General features: G+C 43.2%; 1 protein-coding gene across 2 annotated transcripts in view; it reads right to left on the reverse strand.

Annotated features, from left to right (window-relative positions):
• The window catches only part of nav3 (neuron navigator 3), a 237,103-nt gene that overhangs the window by 74,312 nt on the left and 145,224 nt on the right, over positions 1-17,567 (reverse strand). For both annotated transcript variants that reach the window (XM_069671283.1, XM_069671282.1), the window contains one exon: positions 13,274-13,382. In XM_069671283.1, the coding sequence (XP_069527384.1) occupies positions 13,274-13,382 (109 nt within the window). The remainder of the gene's footprint in view (positions 1-13,273; positions 13,383-17,567) is intronic.

Below are 17,567 nucleotides of genomic sequence, written 5' to 3' on the forward strand. Positions count from 1 at the left end.
GGTTGCTATTTTCTAACACTTGCTTACAAGCCTTTAAGGTGCAGTGAAGACAGTTTGGGAAAAGCGCTTCTAATGGAGCAAAATCACAAGTCTGAGACATTGAAGGCATCATATCAGGTGCACTCCTGCACGAAGGGCAAATCATTCAGGTGAGAAGATCAACCACATTTTTAAGTCGAGAGCTGTCTACATCCGTTGAGTGCCACTCCCTTCAAATCACATGTGGTTTCTCCTAACATTACTTTGTGTCTGTGCGTGTGTACGTGTGTAAGTGTGCGTGTGACCTTCCTAAAGTGCTGTTTCTTCCAGTGTGTTAACTTGTGAAGGCTCCCATGAGAACATATGTCAGAGCATCACAGTGCAGCACACAGAGAGAGAGAGAGAGAGAGAGAGAGAGAGAGAGAGAGAGAGAGAGAGAGCGAGCGATGCTGGGTCTGAGTACATTTAAAACAGGGTTTGAAGCAAGTGATTGTTATGTTATTTTCTTGAATTTCCGATCAGGTTTTCTAAATTGTTATATCACCATTAGCAGATAAATAGCAGGATGAAAAAGCATCTCCAGAAACAGGGCTCTTGTGTAGGAGACAGTGAGAAAAGTGTGAGTGTGAAAATAAGTGAAATATTCACAAATGAAAGCTGCCAAGGCGAGGACTGAAACCTGCTGGAGGGAGACAAAGAGGACTGACTCATCATCCTGACTATCCTTGATAAAGCCACTGCAGGCTCACTGATGTTGTGCAAGGATCTATACGAGGCACTAATGCACAATAGAACACAAAAGATGCCTTGTCTCTTTTTTGTTTAAAGAAAAGCAGGAAGATCTGCCCAAAGACAGATGATTGACAGCATTGACAGCACGCTGAGCAAAAGCATTACAGTTAACAATAAGGAAAAATAAAGGTATAAAAATAACTAAAATATATATATATATTTTATATTTTATATTTTATATATATATATATATATATATATATATTTTTTTTTATTTATTTATATTTTTTCTTCTTCTGTTCTTTTTTTTAAGAAATGACATGATTATGTAACATGTTGAAATTTGGAATGTTCTGCATTTACATCCCCACTCAATAAAAAGAATCAATGTGCGCTTTTGTGGGCAATTTGTTGACAAGGACTGTCCTCATGAGGCCGATGACATCGTGTTTAAAAGCAGGTGCGCACTGCGGACGTAGGTGAGGACAGCGGACGAGCAGCGGAGGAGCAGCCCCGCCTACTCCCCCGAACAAAGTATCCCGGGCCCCGGATAGATAATAGATAAAAGAATATATTTTTTTATATATGTAAATACTTACTGAACTAAATAAACACATACATTTAAAAATAAATGAAAATGCTTATGAATATTATCAATTTTTTAATTGCCTTTATATTTCTACATTTACTTACTTTTTTCTTACTAATTTATTTGTCATTATATTTCTAAATATTAATTATTATTTTTTATATTTATCCTTATATTACAACATATTTTATTAGGTTATGTATTCTTTGTTATAATTTTTGCACATTTTTTATTCATCTATTTATTCGTTTATATATTATTTTACATTTCCTCGTTTTAATTTTCTTTTTTTCCTGTTTATTACTTTTAAAAGGGACCCTGTACGATAATAAACATGACTGTTAACATTCGATGCACTGTACCAAAATTAGCTTGAAGCTAATGTTCATCCACAGTCCCTTGGCAGGTCACAATTAAAACATCACCAAGTTACAAGACACAGAGACAGTCAGATCAAACGCACACTCTCTCTCACAACCACACACACACCATTAAAAGAAATATGTTGCTTAAGTTCAAAGCAGGGATATAAAACCAGTGGTTACATAATTGAGTAGATTTTATGTACTCTTTATATTTCCACATATTATTATTGACTTTTTAATTCTTTTGATTAAGCCTCTTTATATCTCTACATCTAATTTCTTATCCTTTTACAGATGCATTCTTCTTTATCCTCCTTACTCCATGCTCTGCAGCCTGGACACAGGGAGCAGACAGAGCGTGGCAGCAGTGGTACCTAGCGTGAGCTCTCTCTGCTGGGAGAAACAGTGCACTGCAGTCACACACCGAGAGACACAACCAACCTGACAGAACACCAGACAGCTGCTCTGTGTCTTTCAGGATAAGATGCTGACGTGTATTCTAGTCACAAACATCCCTGAGCAAACAAACAACGGTGTGTTGTATTATATATTTCCATGGAAACAAGACTCATATCACATCACATATAGCAAAGGTGTAAACAGGATTAAAGCCTTACATGTGGCTGTCAGAACAGATGCCGACGCTATAATAAATCGCATTTTGCTGCACGACTTCTGCAATGTTTGCTAGAAACTACAATGCAAAGGGAATTAAAGAAGCCGATTATGCAGTTGAAGAAGAGGACAGTATGGATACGTGGGATGAGACGCCTATCTGGGTGCCTGCTTCTGTATGTCGGCCTTTATTAGGTGACAAAAGCACTGACATCTCAAAGCAGTGTCTCACACATAGCAGTGAGAGAGGTGTGAGATCCGCCCTGTGCGCCTGTACGTGTGTGATCAGTGAGAAGGGCCGAACTCTGCACCCCTGTGACGCCAAGTGCCGACATGAGAGGGGCCGCGATGCCAGCGTACTCACAACACATCTCCATCAACACTTCCTGTGATTAACACACACACACACACTCACACACACTCACACACACACAGAGGCATGTCAGAGTGCTAAGAAGCCAAACGAAACAAAAAACTAAACGACTGCTTATCTGACGAGCGATCACAGCTGAATACAGAAATCAGTTAGCCACGGTATAGAAATCTAAATCATTTAACCATCCGTACACAATGTCGCTCGCTAAATCCGCTTATCTGTATCTCCAGGCAGCAGAGAGGGGGGGGAAACAGAGAAAGACAGAGGAACTGTGGGAAACTGTGTGTGTGTAGGTGTTGAGATAAATAAATAAGCATGCAAATGAAGGACACAGAAAAGGTGCTGATATATTTAACACATCCAACCTGCCACCTATGAACACACACAAAGCAGTCTCAGATATATGACAACATGAAAACATTATTGTCACATCAACAGACATCACACAAGATTCCATGAGTCATCGGACGTCTCATAAATATTGTGACTTGTGAATTAAAAGACCACATTACCCATAATCCCCCCTGCTCTTTGGGGCTTCATTACACAATCTGGTGTGAAGCAGAACCAAAAAACCCAAAATAAATCCCAAACAAAGGGAGTTGTGTTTTCTTTGGCCAAGAGCTCAGCAGGAAGAGAGTCCATGTCGACAGCAGGGAACCGGTTAATGCTGAGCAATGCTAAATATAAATAAATGCACTGGAACTTTGTCATGCTGCTGGTGATGGGGTCTGAGAGTTAAGTCACAGTTTAAGATGTGCTTCTTGTTGGAAATTTACTCAGTAATCTGGGTAAAAAAGGTTACACCAATGTTATCTACAATACTAGCCACTTAAGGGCCCGATCAGACAGGATGCGTTTTAGCAGCTGGGGGCGGCTTTTTTGTCATTCTTTTCAATGAGAGGGACGCTTTTTGCGCGCTGCTTTTGCTTTGCAGAGCGCTTCACTTTTTTCCGCTCTGTGCGCCTCGCGTTTTTGAGGAAACGCTCCAAGCGCCTCGAGTTGAAAAAACTTCAGCTCAAAGCAGAAAAGTGCCTGACTTCATGGGCGTTTTTTCTCATTATCCAATCGGATGAAAGGAGAGGCGGGCCTTCTGTCAGTTTACAATGTAACGGTTAGGTTAATGACAGCTAATGATTCAGTGGTTGCCTTAAGAACAGTAGGGAAAAAAAGCCGCCCCGCGCTGTCTGATCGGGTGTTTACTTCCACAAAAAAGGCAGTGCAGTGCGCCTCCCGTTTTACAGCCAGCAAAGCGCGTTCTGTCTGATCAGGCCCTAAAATTAGATTTTCATAAATTTCGATTAATTTTTCTTTAAGCACAAACAGATTTGTTCCTCCTGACCAAACCGTTATACACTGTAGCCTCTGTATACGGGGCATGTGCTTTAACTGCTGAGCTAAACCGGCACCTATGCGTGATCATTTTATCATGAAAGTAGAACAACTGAATTTAAACAACAAACATGCATTCTATTTTAATCTACAGGTAGTTTAAGTGTCATCTGTGTTTTGTTGTTTTCCAGCTTCATAAAGAGGCTTGAAATCCAATTCAACACTTAGAAACTCAACTAATCCTTGCTGGGTTACACAGTTACTGCTCTCTAGCTCGTGAGGGCAGAGTATGCTTGCATGTCTTTAACAGAAGCGGCACTGCCATGTTGTGTGCATGTGTGTGTGTGCAGCATGTGCGTGTTTGTGTGTACTGATAGTGAGGCTGGCATTGGTCTTGACAGATGTTAAACCCTGCAACTATGAGAGCAATTTAGGGCTATTGCTCGCCGCCATCGCCGCTCAAAACTTCAATCTGGACCCTGTGAAAGGGTCCCCGCCCCGCTGCCAACACAACCGTCTTTCGCACACACAAGCACACACACTCAATCAGAAAAGCGAAGTCACTCTCCATCTTCCATCATAGACTGAAAACTCATCTTGTCAAGAAGTGGCTCGTATTACCTTCCTCCAGCTGATTCATGTCACTCCTGCACTCTAACAGGAGCATTGTTATGGACTGAAAAGTGTCTCAGGCTCTGTCCCTGCATTACTGTTAAATACTTGTTATTTTGGTAGTTTAGGAATTTTCTTTTACTCTAGGGTTGCATTCATTGCAAATTGAAGTGTCAGCTAAAAGTGTATTAAAAAGGAAAATAACACGCTTGCTTCAAATAGGACCAACGGCTATCTCCTCAGTTTCAAAGCAATGAATAATTTAGCCTGCCCAGCTCTGTCTGTTTTCCAAATGTAAACACAAAATAAACAAACCCGACCGGGTGAAGCTATTATGTTCAAAATGTCATCTGGCGGTTAGCTGAATCCCCGCGGGGCGAGACAGGGATCCCTCGGGCCCGAGCAGACGGGGAGACAAGAAGATTTCCCCCTTTTGTGTCTGCTGTGACAGATTCGTCCTTGAACTTCACAGCATTTCTTCACACATGGAGGTGTTGAAATGTCAATCAATACAGTTTTTCATTGTCTGGGAAGAAAATGAAGAAGTGGATGGATGTTAAATGTATTTTGTGAATCAATACAGATTGTCTGAGGAGGCCCCCGACACATCTGGAACTCTGAGGAATAATGTGAATGAAGCTGTCATGATGGCTGCAGCAACAAGGTAGCAGGGTCAGGGATTAAGGGATTTAAACTATAGCTTGGACACGTATAGCTTTTACAACTGGGCCAGTAATTTTAGTTAACATTAGTGGCCACCAGACCAACCAAAAGAGCAGATTGTAGTGAGCATAACCAGCACAAGACGTGTATTTTATTTAAAGTGGCAGAGACCACAGGTTTGTGGATCTGTTTTACTAACCATATTAAGTCAGGAATAACTGAGTGACTGTGGCTGAATTTATTCATCAGTTTGTGTTTGGGAGTTTTTGTATAGAGCTGATTTTGTGTACGATGTCTTATCTGTCTATGCAATAATAAGACAGATGGGTGAAACAGCTGTTTGGATATAGTCTATGTCAGAACATAATAGATACAATGGCCACACACATGTTCACAAAGGGCATGTGACAAATAACAGCTGCAGCACATTTCTCTAAAAAACAATGATGAACTTCTTGATAGATTCCTGTTTAGCACCTTCAAAGGCGCTGAAGTGGTGCTTAGTTCGGTCAATATTTCTACACAGCTATTCTGCTCTGGGTGTTAACAGCGAACCAATGCAGATGTGCCTAAAATGTGCATTCTGTCTTATGGCCAGCAGAGGGCAACTCCACTGGTTGCAAAAAGTAAGTCTGATAGTATGTAAAGCCAGGACCCCACAGGATCCGTGTCCGCCGTGTTCCATGTGCGCTGTGGTTCTGGTCCGTCAGACGGCAAGCGCCCTATCCCACAGGAGCTGGGTTCGCGACATCACAAGATCGCGGGAGAACTGCATCATCACGCGGGAATTGCGAAATCACACAATAACATCAATGTTAAAACAGAGCAACACACAAACAACAGTTCAGTTTGCATGTCTGAGGTTGATCATCTGCTCATTTGGAGATCATTCTGTGGTTTTTATGTGCTTCTACGATGGCTGAGTACAGGATATAAAAACGGGAGTCTGGGGGCGCTGCTTTAGCTCAGTTGGTAGAGCAGGTGCCCCATGTACACAGTCCCTACAGTCCTCGACACACTGATCGCATGTTCGACTCCCGATCCATGATCATTAGGTCCATACCATCCCCCTCTCTCTACTCCCCATGTTTCCTGTCTCTCTTCAGCTGTATATAAGGCTATAAATAAAGGCGAAAAAAGGCCAAAAATAATAATCTTAAAAAAACAAAATCAGGAGTCTGTACATGGTGTTTTATTTTGAAATGACTCAATGCTCTATGCTGTTTTAGTGTCTGACTTCCTGTTTGGAACGATCTGCTCTGTTCAGCTTGACACGTGCTAGAAGCGGCCTCCGTCAAAAATAGACTTGGTATCTTTAGTGGAGCAGAGCGGAGAGGCGCTTCTGAGTGGGCGCGATCAACTCCGGAGATCGCGGTGCACACGGTACGCTGTGGACATGGATCTTGTGGAATATAGGTTTAAGTCTGTAAGACAATGACACACTTTGTTTTTTTGCATTTATTGACAGGACAGCTGAAGATCGAGAGGAATCATGGGGAATAGAGAGAGGGGGTAGACATGCACCAAAGGGGCCGCAAGTCGGAGTCGAACCCACAGCTGACATGTTGAGGACCAGTGCCCCAATGACCCTACTTCTAACTTGATTTATTACCTCATTACACATTATAATTATGTGTTCATGTTCACGGTCTCAATCACTGGTTTCTTGCTTCTTCAATACAGCATAGTGGTCATTAGTCAATGATGGTCCTATTTAGAGTGAAAAAAGAAGATAAAGCAGGGTATGTTTTGGGGCGTGGCTACCTTGTGATTGACAAGTTCTAACCACAGCGCCCGCTCAGTCTGAACAGAGATGTAGCAGTGCATATCATCCCCTCTAATCTAGATATCTAGCTCTCTTTCGGCTCCAAAAAACACAAGACTGCGACGGCAAAAATGCTACGCTTGAGGCTTTAAAGTGGTAGTAAACCAATCAGCGGCATCATGGCGGCTCGTGCTTCAAGTCTGACTGCTCTGTCTGCATGGACGGCCTGCTAAAACGTATGGAGAATCCAAAAAGAGAGCAGAGGGAAAGACAGGGTGATGAATATGACAGTCATGTCTGCTCGGGCGTGACAGTGATTAATTAGTTAAAGGTGCTTCAAAAGCTTCGTGGTGATTACAGCCATTTCTTATCCGGGGGAGAGATTAGGACGGTGTGGCCGGGCTTTTGTCATGGACAGAATTTGTATGCACACACTGAAGCTTTCCTTTCATTCCATTACAAACATGTCTGACTTCCCTTTTCCATTAAATCTAATGGTTGAAAACTGTGCAATACGTTATTTCACCGGGGCTGCTGCCATCTTAGACCAACGCTTTCTGCTGCACTGCTCCAAACACAAACACACACACATTCAGGCGCTCCCTATGTGACGCTAATGCAGAGGCATGATGATGCATTTTGCACGTATTTCATGCCGACTGTCCTTGTGCGTCTGATGCATGTGAATGAGCCCACCTAACAATCAGACCCCCGTGAGTCCCACTGGATTAAATGTGGTGGTAAGATAATGGTGCTGTATTGATCGCGCCTGGCTGAGACTCTGCTGTGGGAAAAAAAAGAAGTAGAAAACAAACACGCGCGCACACACACACACACACACGCTGCCATCTGTCATGGCTGTCGGCAGCCTGGCCACCATCTTCCTCAGCAAATGGGGCAAAACACACAAAATAATAGACTGAGGGAGAAGCCGGGAGACGGGCAGAGGAGCCATTGCCTGGGGAGCCGACATAAACCAATGGTTGTCATTTTGTCTTCGCCTGAGCCGCAGTTTCTCCACTGTTAGTTTGTCCGTGTTGCCCATGGCTCACAGATGGGACAGTCTTTTAAAGGTGTGGGTTGTCCATCAACTGCAGAATGTCATTACATGTGTGCCGGCCTGTGAGGAAGGTGACGCCTGCTTTTAATTAAATCCAGGAAACGTGGAGGAGAAGACGGCATGGTAATAGAGGGAACATCATTAATAGTTGGAGACGTATCTCCCCGTGGGATCAGTGTGATAAACGGCGTAGTGTGAGTCAGAGATATCAGAATCAGAGCTGCTTTTATTTTCCAAGGACAACTGATGCACAAGGAAAGTGACTGGCATAATTGCTGCTGAGACATTTAACTGCGATCACAAAGGATTTCTTTTCTTTTTGGATACTTTCAGCGTTTCGGTCGTGACATGTGTGGGTCCTCTTCAACGTGTGTGTCTTTTGTTTTGGCTTTGACGCATTTTGAGGAGGTTTAACATGTCACTGCATGAGACTTGCCACACATTACGTCAGTGTGAAAATAGCAGGCCTGTGTACAGTAGGCTGCAGCTCTCAGATGATAGAAATCTGGTTGTTCTGTTCTTCGTAGAAAAATACATATTCTCTGTGTTTGTATTCCCAAAGAGGCTCTGTCATTCCTTAGATTTTCCATTTTTGCTTGTTCCTGTTAAAAATCACAGAGACTTGAATCTTTACCACAGACTATCACAGTGTGCCTTAAACCTGCATTCTTTCTACTGGACAGCAGCGGGCGACACCTGTGGTTTCCAAAATAATTACAATTTTATATAAGTAGATGTGAAGATGAGGCAATTTCTTATTGATTAATTACCTCAGTAAACATTTTGTTTATACGTTTACGGTCTCACTTGCTAGTTTTAAGTCTGAAGAGACGATTGATCAGTAGTGATGTGCGAGTCACGAGTCCTCATCTGTACTTACTCGTTCACTGACTCGCCCCTCCTACCCGCTGCTAGCCACTGCAAACTGCGAATTTGCCTCGCCCTGTGAGAAAAACAACCACTTTGGGGCTTGTTTCAACTCAGGACTCGCTCCCACAGTCCGGCGCCCGGAGCTCGCTTCCTGCCCTGAGCAGAAGGTCTGACTCGAGTTACACGAATCACTCTCTGAATCACGCACTCACTCGGTACCCCGCTCTCCCAACACGCCACGTCCCCAACGCACAAATCACTCGTCTGTTAAGCAGACCGACTTTAACAACAAAACTGTTCGAAATAAAATCATTTTATCACCACTGATGTGTAAACCATGACCAGGAAGGACCAGGAAGTTGTAAAATTACAACTTCCTGGTCCAATAGGGGACAAAACAAGTGCCACAAACCCGAAATGACTCGCTTTACTATCAGAAATGGATCAATTAGGTCCCAAAATAATCAGAAGGTCTAGAACAGCTGTAAGATTACATTTAATGTAATGTGGAATGCTAAACTGGAAGTTAGCCCGATCAGGCGATGGAAGTCTAGTGTGCATGCTCTATGTGTGCTTGGGCCGGTGGGGGATTGACTCGAGTCCCACGAAAACTTGACTCTGTTCAGTGAGAGGAGTCGTGAGACTCATGCAAACTCGGGTTAGTAAAAAGAGTTGAACCTCCCGTCTCTACTGAGCAGAATATATTGTAGGTTGTAAGATTAGAAGTCATTCATTGGCAAACTGATAATAAGTTTCTCTAATGTGACATTCCCTTCTGTTTGCAATAAAACAGGATGTTGACAGCAAAATTTAGTGTCTTTTAAGTGTTTCACCAGCATCAGCATCAGCACCTTTCTTGTAGCTCAATCTTTTATTTGCAATGTGATTTAAGTAGATAAAATTCCCTTTTTCCCATTTTTTGCATCGAAACTACAAACAATTTGAGGCCATAAAAGAATAGGATTGATTTTATATTTTTGTATTATACAATAGCATTTGTACCATAACTGTAAGTGAATCCCCTTTGACCAGCAACCCCCTCTTTTCTCTCATCCTGACTGCTGTAAAGACATCCCAAGGCAATGCACTCATCAGGCAGCCAACACTACACTTGACCTTTATGTAGTGCGTTTGCAAAAGGGCGAGGCTTGCTTGGTTCTCAAACAGGGACAACATCGCCTGTGATAAAACCTCCTGAAACTCAGCCTGAGGACGAATCAGCACGGCCATCCTCAAGCAAATGTATAAAAACAGGGCACTTTTTGTACTAAGCTGAACGTAGCTGCATTTTTTTGTTGGCATGTGAAAAGCTATGCTTGCAAAGCAGCTCCCCATAGTGTTGCAGCAGGTTGTGTTTTTTTTTCAGCCAAAAAGCTCTAAAAGGCGACTACCTGCCCAGCTGAAAAGCAGCCAGACACAGTTAGAGACAAGATGGTGAACATGGTGGAGCATTTAGCAGCTACAGAGTCGCACATCCAACACATGGAGATAGCGGAGAGCAAAACAGAGCGTAAAAGAGCGAGAATATGGAACAAATAGAACCCCATCTGTTTCTGCTGTTTCTTTAAATCAGCTGTAAGGTGACTCAGTGTTGTGTTAACAGTTTGTTTTGCTGCCTCAAAGTCTCCTGACAAAATAATCAATGCAGGTTTAAAGTTGTAATCTCCAAGATCTGTTTCGTTCTCTTTGGCGGCACATATGGCGATAAACGGTAATTACAGGAGCACACTTCCCAGATATCCAGACAGTGTTGCATGTGTGACGTCCACGGTTGGCTCCGGTTGTAACTCTTGATTTTCCTCGCTGACGGTTGCTTTCCTTTTTAGACTGTTTGCCTTCATCTGAGCGTCGAGTTTGTTTCTTTTTCTTCGGATTTTCACTTATTTTGGAAGTTGTATCTGTAGTCATCCATCTTTTCTCTGTTTGTTCAGCCATAGTAGATTACTGTTTCCTCGCAACACTTACAGAGACCGGAAAAGCAGCCGCTTAGCTCCGCCTACCCTCTCTGGCAGACCAACCACTGCTGGCTGATGGAAAAAGCTTCACTAACTGGGCGCCGCTTGTGATTTTTTCCACGAAAGTAATACTGCAACATCATTGGGCCATGGCTCAATCACCATGACTTCAGAGACATTTATATAGGTTATGTAAGGTTAGCTAGCTCACACTAATCAGCTAACTAATACAGCTGGGCTGTGCTTAAAATACTTGCAACTTTCAGTGACTTTAATTTAAAGGCCTCGCTTGCTTGTACTTAGGCAAGAAGGCCAAATCCAGCAATCTAAATTTTCTTATATTGTTCAGACAGACGATAAAGTTTGGATGTGACTGCATCAGAAGTCTATAACACAGGCGAGCGTGTCCTAAAATAACCACTGGCAGCCAAATCAGACCCCTCTGCGTCTGATTGAGGTTTAAAGCAGCGTCTGGTTGAAGCTGATAATGCCCGCAGTGAGCCAGGTGGTGGCGGTGGTGGTGGGTCGAATCTTTGAAGCTGACCAGACACAAAACACAGGAACACTCATCTAACGCCAGTGAAAGTTTCAACCAACTAAGAAGCAGATGGCAACTTTTTTTTTGTTAAGAGTTATTAATGATCCTATTAGAGGTGTTACATTACACTGTTGTCTCAGTTAGGTAACAGAGGCTTAAAGCAGAGCTGTGCAGAATAATTTACTGCAGCTCAGAAAGTTTAAAACTGTTTATAAAAATCCTGCTGATTGTTCTCCCGACTCCGTAACGAAGTTGCCACAGTAGAAGAAGATTACAACAGACTGAATGTAAGAACAAGGAAGTTGTGACAGGAGACTGTGTTTACCGAGTGAGTTACAGGGGCTGCTAAATTTTGCATGTGCTGCAGCTGCAGCCATGACAGTAGGCAGCTCATAACTGGAGGGTTATCGGGCTGAATGCAGGACTGCCTGGGAAAAAGTGGACACGGGATATGAATGAAAAATAACTATACTTCTGCATCTCCAAGACTGTTGTTGTCCCTTTCATATTATTAATATTCACACATTCATTGTGTTCATCACTTTTCTTAAACCCATGAGGAGCTTTTAACTGGTTATGAAAGCGTCCCAATTCAATACTGATGCGTGTATATGACCTACAAAGGCAAATTAGACCATCAGCAAGAAGAATGACTATTTTTATACAGTTTAAAGAGCGATGTGCAGACTGTAAGAGCCTATGTTCACATTTTTTTTTGGCCTTTATTAGATAGGACAGAAGAGACACAAGAAATATGGGAAGAAGAGAGTGGGGGATGACATGCAGCAAAGGGGCGAGGGCAGGAGCTGAACCTGCGGCTGCTGCGTCGAGGACTGTAGCCTCTGCACATGGGGCGCCTGCTCGAACAACTGAGCTAAACCTATACTAGGAAAGTTTTGCAGTGAGTTGGACGTTTCCTAGCTAAAATGAAGTGGAAGGAGATTTTACATTAGAGAATACTGTGCATGTAGGTACAGGTTAAGATCAGCAAAGAGATAAAAACCAGGCAATTGACAGAAGAGCAAAAGAGAAGTGGATGTTGAGTCAACCTTGGTCAGAAACCGAACCTGAATTGTCCCTTTCCCTCCTCGACAGGAGTGTGATACATCTATTTTATTTATGGAATACAATGAGAGACAGAGCTGTGTAGAGTTCACGGAGACAGGATGGACATTACTGTGAAACATGTGGCTTATAACAAGACACGTTTCTAATTATATCTGCAGTTGGCTTATTATTATGAATACATAACATAACAAGGGAATGACTTTGGCTTAATCCACAAAATACCTATTACTTAGCAACCAAGCTTGTTAGCTGTAGGCTAGTCTAAGTGATGAACAGTGCACATTACCTTATCACTATTAATCCTGGCACAAGCTGTCCTTTCACTCACTTAAAAAAAAACCCCACACATAGTAAGATCAATCGATTTTACGACCCAAGGCATTAAAAGTTATAGTTATCATTATAGTTGCTAATGAACATACGTTGTTGTGGTTGCTCTGTTTGCCTGTCTCTATCCTGCATCTCCCTCTATCCCACTTTTCGGCCCATCCAGTCGAGGCAGATCTCTGTTCAACATGAGTCTGGTTCTGCTCGACGTTTCTGCCTGTTAAAAGGACGTTTTTCTGCCACTGTTTGCCAAATGTTGCGGCTCATGGTGGATTCATGCCGAGTCTCTCTACGGTCTACGGTCTAGACCTGCTCTTTTTGTACAGCATCTTGGGATAACTTTGGTCATGATGCGCAAGAACCAAACCAAAAACAGAGACAAGAGTCATGCACTATCACCAGTAGGTAATACCATGTGTGTGCCTACCTGTGGCTGATCTGTGTCCCCCGCAGACTGGACATGGTTTCTTCCAGGTTCTGCCGCAGGTCAGCGATGTTCTTCACCGTCCTCATGCGTCTTGTCTCAGGATCCTCTCCTGCAGACACACATTTCATTTGATTTACTGATGTACTGTTTGAACCCTGACACACACACACACACCCACAAAGGCTCCACAGGCACCAACACACAACATAAGAAGTGATGAGGACATATCTGACATACAGTATTGTTGGTTGTCACTGAGAGTCTCAGCAGGGAAACAGAATGATGGCCGATCAGGATGACAGCCAACACGGGTGAACGTCTCTAAACCTCATGTTGATGATTGGGAAGCTGTACAATGACTCAGCCTGTCAGGCTGCACCACATGCACTTCTCTTAGTCTGAAAAGCGGATACATTATTTTTACTCAGTACTGACATTTTCCCTTCAGGCCGATGCAGAAATGTCGTGCCATGACACCACGCACTCTGTCAGTTAGTCCGGGACACAGTCGTGCCTGCGATAGCAAAACTCTGTCAGAGCTCCTGTGCTTCCCCGTCAGGCACGTCGGAAATCACTGCCACTTCAGTCCAGCGTCTTCATACAGACGCGCACAGCTTTGAAAGCACATCATATGTTTCATGTTCTTCTCAGGCGACTTGTTTACACATGAAGCATTGGTTTCATTCAGGCGTTTTGTGAAAGAGTGCTGTTAATAAGCACAGAGTGGGCAACGTTTCATAACTGCGAGCTGTGGGCGCACACCAAAGAACCTGCCTGTCTGCTCCAATTAAGGCTCTCCTTTAGCTCATCAAGCTAGCCTACATCCGCAGGCGGGTACCTCAGAATGGGTAATTAACAAGTGGCATGAGACACAGAATGGATGCTGGTCACACTGATTTCCAGCTTTAAGGTGCTTTCAGACGGAAAGTGTCTCCACGGAGGACATGAATGAGCCAGCAGATCTCGTACAGTATGCTGGTCTAAGAGAATGTGCTCCATCACTACGCAGTGATTTCCGCGCTCTGAGCGGACAGCAAGCTACTGTGATTACAGTGACCGGGGCAATGGGGGCACATGGGAGCAGTGGTAGGCTGGAGGTTTGAAAAGGCCCCCAGCGACTCCCATGGTGCAGCTCAGTGCCCGGAGCAGAAACAGGGTTAGCTGAGGTGTTTGTTTGCCAGAACATGAAGCAGGTCGGGGATAAAAATAGGCAGAAAAGCTGAGCCAGTTTCTCCTGGATGACTACAGAAATCAATTTCAGAGTTGACCTCAAGGCGTTTAGATAGACGCAGAAAATGCAGACACTGTGTACATTTCATTTAAATTAAAATCCACACTGTGCAAAATGTGCTCTGGATGATGTCTTTGGCATTTCTTCAGTTCCTGTATTTTTTACACACACTAAAAAATAAGATGTAATTCAAACAGACTGACACAACACTGGCCGTATGTAGCTGAGCCTGCACACTGACGGCAGTCTTCCTGTTTGGTGTCTGCTGTGTAACAAAGCACATTGTTAGAGCCAATTTGCTCACAAGGCACAATAAATGTTCTGAAATTTGCCTTTCTTACGCTGACACTGATTTTATTCAAGTCTCCCTTTTTTTTATTTTGAAAGAGAACATGTTCTGTTTTTTTACATGCTGATTGTTGCAGCTTCAGCTGTCCTGGCTGGGTCTCCCCTGTAGAATGATAATCCCCAGTGTTTGTGCTCAAACCAGTGAGTCATAAAACACATAGCAGAGGGTCAACTGTGCCTCATTTTCGTGTCTCCCTAGAAACTATGAATGTCTCCCTAGAAACTAGAGCTGTACTTGACCCAGAGTTTTATCAGGCGAGTTGGATTTGGTGTTTCAAAAGGAACCTATGACACTTGGTTACGTTTTTTTCAAACTCCTATATCCACCTTAATAAGTCTGTCTGTATGTGTTACCTACAGGAAGCATGTTTATCAGAGTTTTCCATAAGCACCAGCTGTCGGACGGAAATTAAAACATTTCCAGCTAGCTCTTTTTGGGCTTTAAAGGTATAACCTCGAAGATTTTCATTTAAATAAATGTCTGTTAAGTCATTATCTATCACTGAATGAAGTAACACAATGGCCCACTGATGAAAGCCTTTGCATTTGCAATATTACAGACTGGGTGTCTGTGGCGACATTAAGTGGAAAAAATCACAAGCGGAGCCCAGTTAGTGACGCGTTTTCCATTAGCCAGCAGTGGTTGGTCTGCCAGAGAGAGTAAGCGGAGCTAAGCGGCTGCTTTTCCAGTCTCTGTAAACAGTAATCTACTATAGCTGAACAAACAAAGAAAAGATGGATGACTACAGATACAACTTCCAAAATAAGTGAAAATCCAAAGAAAAAGAAACAAACTCGACGCTCAGATGAAGCAAACAGTCTGAAAAGGAAAGCGACCGTCAGCCAGGAAAATCAAGAGTTACAACCGGAGCCAACCGTGGACGTCACACATGCAACAATTTTTGGATATCTGGGAAGTGTGCTCCCGCAATTATCGTTTATCACCATATGTGCCGCCAAAAAGAACAAAACTGACATCTTCGAGATTATAACTTTAATTATCAGAGTGAGAGGAGATCCATACAGCTAATTCAGCTACCTGTGTGACAACAAACACTAAAGTAATCCGAACCTTAACACAAGTTCAGCGCCTAGAAACACCGTCTCACATCCTGAGGACGGGGAGACACTGAGTTTCATGTGTGTTTGAAGTACTGGGTTGTCTGTTTTTGAGAGACCTCTGCGAATAATGGGATGATAACACATTTTGAGACACCCTGCCACAGTGCTGCTGCTGAATTGCTGTGTTCAATGACCTGGCTTCAAAAAAAAAAAGTATTCGAATGACTAAAAGTCGACTTGAGGTCTTCTCCGTGACGATTGAAATGATCAACTTTAAGGGGGCAGATCTACTAGGATTGAGGATACAGGACTCAGTTGTAGTATACATCGTCTAAAGAAGATCGTCTTAAGAAATCTCAAAGAATACAGTTCCTGCCTTCAAAATATCTTTTCACATTTCAGTCAAAACGTGACCTCAATTATACTGTACCTTATAGAGTGGTGACCTCTCAGAGGAAAGAGCAGTGTGGTATAATTGAGGTCATGTTTAGTCTTCGCAGAGCAAACAGACTGCAGGTTGTGTGAGGTCACATGTTCTTCACCTCTGACCTAATATCAGATGTCTGTTCTATGGCCAGTAATTAGAAATCTATGAGGCACATATGATCCTGCTCTAAACCTTCCAAGGAAAAGGAATACACACAATCCCAGTGTGTTCACGGCCGATGCACAGAACTCCTGAGCACCTGAATTTATTCCTGTCAGGAATGAGAACTTCTGAAATAGCAGTGAGACATTCATGAGAGACGAAAACTCTCCTTTGAAGCCCAGAATGGCGTGCTATAGTCATTTCTAGTTCGGTTGCAGCTTCTGAGTTTTTCCTTTTCTGTATTTCTTCCTTCTCTCACGTCTTCCCTGCTCCTCTCACCGGCAGGGCCCCTTCCAGAAAGATCCAATTACATCCCCATTATAAGGTGTCATGAGGAGATCTGGCCCCGGAGTCTGCATCATGAACGGACACTTCATGCAACATTGAGAAGCAGCCCAAGGCGTGTGTGTGCATTTATGCTTTTGTAACGTGTGCGAGTGTGTGAGCAATCCACTGCGGTACAGGAGCAGTGCTCTCACCTGCACCTGCACAGCAGAGGAGAGGTGAGCTGCAACAACACCGAACAGGCAAGCCAACACTTTACACACACATGCAAACACACATGTGAGCCTCTTCAAATTTGAAAACGTATATTCTTTCCTATACACCATATCTATATGCAATTTACCAGCTCAGCACCCTTGTGCGGATTAAAGAGCAGACATGTGTGCAGCTTAATCCTAATACCCAAATGTAATGGCTGCTTATACCAACATGTTCTCACTGCTAACCTGTCATATACTGCAGCTTGGTCATTGGCCTAGGCTGAAAGCATGACCATGTATGTACCCCAGTTTTTCATGTGCGGGGCTCTCAAGCCAGCAAAAACAAATATGCCAGCCTCGTTAGTCCTTAAGTCTGGTTGGACTTTCAAAATAAAGCAACCAAGTTCGGGATAATATAAAAGAACAAACGGTGTGTCCGAAACCGCATACTATCATACTAATCATACTAACCATGACGTAAAATTGAGTATGTCATGCGTTCCCATCTCATAGTATGCAATTTTGTGTATGCGAGAAATGCCCGGATGTATACTAGATCGGTATTTGAGTATGAGACGG

The sequence above is a fragment of the Semicossyphus pulcher genome, unplaced genomic scaffold (genome assembly GCF_022749685.1).
Source record: "Semicossyphus pulcher isolate SPU_LCO1_2020_fin unplaced genomic scaffold, fSemPul1.0.p SCAF_20, whole genome shotgun sequence".
NCBI lineage: Eukaryota > Metazoa > Chordata > Actinopteri > Labriformes > Labridae > Semicossyphus > Semicossyphus pulcher.